The sequence below is a fragment of the Berghia stephanieae genome, chromosome 10 (genome assembly GCF_034508935.2).
Source record: "Berghia stephanieae isolate SIO BIC M18660-M18661 chromosome 10, UCSD_Bste_1.3, whole genome shotgun sequence".
Lineage (NCBI taxonomy): Eukaryota > Metazoa > Mollusca > Gastropoda > Nudibranchia > Aeolidiidae > Berghia > Berghia stephanieae.
In genome coordinates, this window is record NC_088369.1 from 5582277 (window position 1) to 5588723 (window position 6447).

Below are 6447 nucleotides of genomic sequence, written 5' to 3' on the forward strand. Positions count from 1 at the left end.
TAAGATATTCGTAGAGACCTTCAGAGAGCATTGGAGGTCGACAAGAACTGAGGTTTGAGAAAGAACTAGCAGATCACTAGCAGAAGAACATGAATTGCACTGGAAATTTTGGAAAGAATATACTCAAAAAAAAAAATAAAAATAAATAAGAGAGGCTGCCAATGCATTTGAGTCTGAAGATAAAGAAGAGAGCGGTAATAAATCAAGTCCTTAAGATATTCGTAGAGACATACATAGAGCATCGGAGACCGACAAGAATTGAGGTATGAAAAGGAACATGCTACCATAAGCACAGTGAAAGAACGTGAAAAGCACTGGAAAGAATCCACTAAAAAAATATAAGAAGCTGCCACTGCGAGGCATCCAAGTCTGAAGATAAAGAAGAGAGTCGCATTAAATCAATTCCTTAAGACATTCGTAGAATAAGCACAACTGAAGGACTTTACTTACAAAGTTACTTGGTAAACTGAGAGAATCAGTGAGAGACTGAAATATGTGGAGAAATATATTTCGTGAACCCTCCGAAGCATGGGACAGGCATGCAACTTGAAGAAGAAGAAGGAGAAGAAGAAGAAGAAGAAGAAGAAGAAGAAGGAGGAGGAGGAGGAGGAGGAGGAGGAGGAGGAGGAGGAGGAGAAGAAGAAAAAGACGAAGAGTGCCTATTGATTATCCATTTCAATGACGTAATTATCATAGTATTATTTAAACGTCCACACAAATGTCAACGTTGTAAACAGGAAGTGCGTCACTTTTCAATTAATTGACTGCAATAAATGGTTTATTTTCACATGCAAATCCTGACAAAAGTCCAATTGTGTATGATCTATGTTTATCAGAAATTTAATAACAATTAAATGATCCAACTAACTATTAGTAAGTCATTATTAATGTATACATTATAAATTCATTTTTAATGTGTAATACATTTAGTGATTTTGCAATACTATACATTGAATTCGACCGACGGGCACTTATTTGCAGGACTGATACTGATAATCCAATTCCTTAGCCTTATGAATGGGCTCATTGTTGTAATGGGAATCTCAAAATATGACGCAAAATATGGTCGATTACAACAGTGTTATACTAGGCTCATAAGTGGGTTCGGATGTCAGACCTGTTTTACGGCGCTTGCAACCCGTTTAGGTCATATTAGCGCCAATTAAAATGAATAAAATGCGATAGTAAAAGGTTCTAGAATTAAAATCAAAGTACCCAAGAAAAGGGAAGACAAAGGAATTATTGTCCATTCCAAGGTACGGATTATGGCAAATTCCTCCAAAGTTAGGAAATGTAGTGCCCTGATTGTTTGCATGCTGGCTTATGTTCTAAATGACATTATGAATTTTGAAACAGATCATTGAACAAAGCATCTTTAAATCTTTCAGAGAGAATCCGCAATGCAAGCTGTCAAAAGCTTTTTCAAAATCCATGGAAAAATTATATACAGATACTATGGCTTCCCAACAAGGATAGTTAATATAATCAACGCCATGCACTGCAACTTTCAATGCCATGTAGTATGTGAGAACAGCTTGATTGAAAGTTTCCCTGTAAGGACAGGAGTCAAGCAAGGATGTATGCTCTCGTTGCTAGTAGATTGGATCATGAAAAGGACAACAGACAAGAACGGAGGAATCCGCTGGACACTAAACTCCTATATTATAATTTTCAATTGAAGACAAACCACAATAATTATTGAGTTTTTTTTTAATTGTTGAAGGTTTGTTTATGGACATCCGATCGTTCATCGCCATCATCATCATCATCATCTTCCTTTTCTTCTTCTTCTTCTCTCATACTGCCTCTAAATAAACACACTTCTAATAACATTACCACCATCAAACGAGGGTCACTAGATAAGCTTAAACGTACAAATATATACATACACACATATAGACATATGTGCATATACAAACATACACATAGACATAGATGTATATAATATATGTATACATATATAATATAAATATATATATTATATATTATTATTTATATATATATATATATATATATATAATATTATATATATATATATATATATATATATATATATATTGAATCGTGTTTGATACAAATATGGTACGAAAAGTGCTCGACATGTAGTAATGGAGCGAATTATTATATTTTTTAAAAAAAATATTTACCACAATGTTTGAGACAGTCTACATTAATGTTTCAGGCTTAATTTGCCATCGTCAGGACTGAGTTGTTTTGTTGTCAACAAAACAACTCAGTCCTGACGATCGCAAATTAAGCCTGAAACATTAATGTAGACTGTCTCAAACATTGTGGTAAATATTTTTTTAAAATATATATATAATATATATATATATATATATATATATATATATTATATATATATATATATATATATATATATTATTTAAATATTTACCACAATGTTTGGGCAGTCTACATCAATGTTTCAGGCTTAATTTGATCTTCAGGACTGAGTTGTTTTGTTGACTGTTGTTGTTTCTTGAAGTGGTTCCGGTTTGAAGTTAATTAAGAGGAATTTGCGCCGATGGGGACACTTTCCGTAGATCTCACTTTTTTATTTATATCAATGATTCATTTGATAGGTAGATCTAAATAACTCAGTTTTGAAGGATTTTTAAAAGTATCAAAGCTCTGACATATTCTTGTATAAGAAGTTAATGAGTTCCACACAGCTGGAGCAGAAACTGCCTAAGATTCTTCAGATAATTCAGTTTTAGGGATTTTTCTTTCAAATAATACTGAGTTAGAAGACCTGAGGGAGCGACTTGCATTATGGACAGTAAGAAGTGATTTAAATTAATCTGGAGCAGTGTTATGAAGACATTTAAAGGCAAGGCAAGCTATTTAAAAAAAAAAAACTCCTCTCCACGGGCAGCCATTGAAGGTATTCCAAAACGGGAGTTATATGCTCATTCTTGTTTGTCTGGGTGACAATTCGTGCTGCCCTGTTTTGTAACAACTGCAGTCCTGCGACTAAGCTCTTTGGGAAGCCCGTAAAGAAGGGAGTGGCAATAGTCTAGCCTGCTAGCAAAAAGTGAATTAATGAGCATCTTACAAATTTTTTCATCTAAAAGATTGCGGATATCACTGATATACCTTAAAATAAAATGTAGATTTTGACAGAGTTTTGTTATATAATATTGCATATTCAGAAATTCATCAAAATATAAACCAAGTTATTTTTATAATTAAAGATCTCGAAATGACAGTCACAAATCGAAAGTGCTTCCTTGTTTTCTAAAAACGATAAATTCAGTTTTATCATGATTAAATTTTAGCTTGTTTTCGGTCATCCAGAGTTTGATGTGAGAGACGCAGTTATTAAAGATGTTTGTTTTGTTTGACATTAAATTGGAAGAAGTAATTGTATATCATCGGCGTAAAGATGATGACTGACGCTGTAGAATTGAATGATGTAAGAGAAGTGTGGTGTAGACGGTGAAGACAAATGGACCCAAAACAGACCCTGCGGCACGGATTTATACGTTTGACCCTGAAACAAAGCGCCAATCTAAGGTGGCTCTTTCCTGGTGAGACTCTGCCTTTGAAATTCCAGCGATCTTGCAGCGTTAGAAAGCAAACGGTGGCTAGCTTTTCAAATTAAAAGGTTACATCACGACAGAATCACTCCAAGACAGACGCACAGTCACCCCATTTTGGCATGTTAACCACTACATCATCATCATCCATCGTGGCTTGTGCTCTTGAGCACTTTGCCGGTCAGCTGTCTCCACGAATTACGATCCTCTGCGGTGCGCATGAAATCTGTGTTGCTTTTAAAATCACATTTGACCATTCTTAGGTTATTTATATAAGTCGTTCTTTGTCTTCCTCTAGCTCTCTTTCCTTCGATCATCCCAGATGTTACCAACTTGTCTATTCCGTCTCTTCTCCACACATGTCCGAAAAACCGTAACTGCATCTTTCTGATGGCATCGATCAATATTCTTCCCTTCCTCACCTTCTCCTACACTTCCGCTACGTACAGACAGTTATAGAGAAAAGAAGAATAAGGCTTCCTACGGCAGGCACAATGAGGTTGTTATGGCACCATGACAACACGGCCATTTCAACAGCGCAGTTCTTTACATAAAACAACGTCAAATCTTAACCTACCCTCCATATTCTCCCGACCTCGCCCCCTGCGACTTCTTTTTTTTTTTGTTCTCATTTGTCAAGGACAAAATCCGTTGGATTAAATTTGAGACTCCTGAAGATGCCGCAAGGGCATTTGGAGATGAACTTTCAGCCACATCATCGGAAAGGTGGCAAAACTGCTTTGACTCTTGGTTTAAGAGGATAAAACTTTGTATCCAAACTAAAGGAGAAGCTGTGAATTTTTTTAATTTGAAGTCGATTCCTTATTCTCGATTTCGGAAACGTATCTTTTGAACCCCCGTATGTTATTGGTTTCATTTTTATCTTTTTCTCTTTTCTTATAGTTTTTGTAAGTTGTTATTTGAAAAAAGAAATGTGTGCAAATTATTGGCGAAAGCCTATGAAAAAATTAATTGAAATACTATTATTATTTTGTATGTGAAATTATGTGACTATAGGAAACAATGCAAATTCTAGGACTTAACATTTTCCACGTACAGTCTGCTGTTTAAAAAAAACAACAAAAACTGACTCAAGTTTTTTTTTTTTTTTAATTTCCACTTACTTTTCTCGAACAGATTCCCAGGGACCAATCAAAGGAGTATCTCACAGAATGGGCCTCCTTTCACAAAGAAGTATGGATATGCTATCCTCACGATCTAGCATCTGGAGAACCCAATCTGTAAAACTGACAGCCAATTCCGACGTCAACGACTCGGAGGTAAAGCGATACCTCTGCCAAGAGATGCTCCTCAACATTTCCCTTGTCCTAACTACCATGGTGTCCTTTGTACTGTTTGCCCTTGCCTTATGGATGCGTCATTTCGTCGTCAACTTCTTGTCCCACTATCTGCAAGACAGCGTTGAACAGATAAAAACGGAGTTGAAACTGGCAAATCCGAATAAAACGACTGCTTACGTGAAAGCTCGACTTCCTCCGTTAATAGAGCAGGACGACACTGGAGTGGTCTATGTGGGCGCATGGGTTCGTGTTTTGAGCGATCTTTTGATGACTATCATTCTACTTTTATGGACAACCACCATCGCAGGCGTTCTGTCGATCTACGAAAAGAACCGGGTGTTTGTGATCGCGTTCATCGTGAGCAACATCACGAACGTTTTCAGCCAGATAGGCTTTGTGGGTTTGCTCCACAGCAGAGACGACTCAATGCACGACGGCATGAGAGATCAGATGACGCTTATACTACAGCAACACTACTCCTTCCACTCAACGTCCCTTCTGTCCAAGATAGTCAACACCGTGATGGCTGCGGGTAAGTGTTGCGGCATAAATGGACCAGACGATTTCCGCATGCAGACGGGTAGTGGTGCGTTTCAATTGCCTCCGCCGTGTTGCAAAATGGAAACGTGGGGCGTGTACAATCAATCATCTCCAACCGGCCACAAGTATTGCCTCGTCACGGCTTCGAAGAAGAACGACGTGTACTACAAGAGGGGGTGCTTCGATGTCTGGCAGGATTACTTCACCGACGCCAACAACTCGTTAATCGTGACCAGCACCATCATTATGTGTGTGCTGCAGTTGATTCAAGCCTGTATCGGCGGCATCATACTGAAATGGACAGCTTTCGCCATCAAGCTTGATATTGAAGACGATGACGAGGATTCCGACTCCAACAGTCAGCGCTGGGTCAGCGGACTGAGAGTTACCACGGCCTCGGAAATCAACGCGGCGAACGCCAGATTTAAATACGGTTCTACTAACAGTCACAGTATCTAACTCTTAATCAAGAAGGATGTACATAGTTGCAGTGCTCGCTAGATTTTAGCCGCATATCGGGAGAGTCCAAAAAAGTGTGCCAGAATCAGAGCGTGCCGAAATCCGATGCTCATGGGAGGTAACCACTTATTATTTATATCGATGCTGTTGCGCTTGGCCCAAAAAACAACCTCGCCCCCCCCCCCCCCCCCCCCCCAAAAAAAAAAAAAAAAAAAAATAATAAAAAAATCAAAAAATCACAACATATAACGTACCACCATACAAAACTGTATGTAGCCTATACGTTTAAAGTCTGATTAATACAATTTAACTTATTAAAACGACTGGATAAAAACAATGACAAAGAGCTGAGTGACGTCAATTTAGTTCTATCTATATCTGGATAAGATTCGGTCACCCAGCACCAGCGTGTCGTATTGCAGAGCGTGCTGGAATGCGGCGTGTTAGAATCTAGCGAGTACTGTATCAAAATGGGAAGAAAAATTATTATTACGCCTATTTCTTTCTTTTTTAAAGTGACTTTGCCAGAGGTGAAAGTAATAAAACAAACCAAAACAGCATTTTAAGCAAAAACAATATTAGAGATAAGGATGTTAGGTATTATT

The 6447-nt window shown here is 37.7% G+C and overlaps 1 protein-coding gene across 1 annotated transcript; it reads left to right on the plus strand.

Annotated features, from left to right (window-relative positions):
• The first annotated feature begins 766 nt into the window (after window positions 1–766).
• On the plus strand, window positions 767–6447 carry LOC144955894 (uncharacterized). The gene is made up of 2 exons (XM_078886152.1): window positions 767–873; window positions 4680–6447. Exons 1-2 carry the CDS (start codon window positions 855–857, stop codon window positions 5840–5842), a joined length of 1182 nt encoding a protein of 393 aa, XP_078742278.1. The 5' UTR covers window positions 767–854; the 3' UTR covers window positions 5843–6447.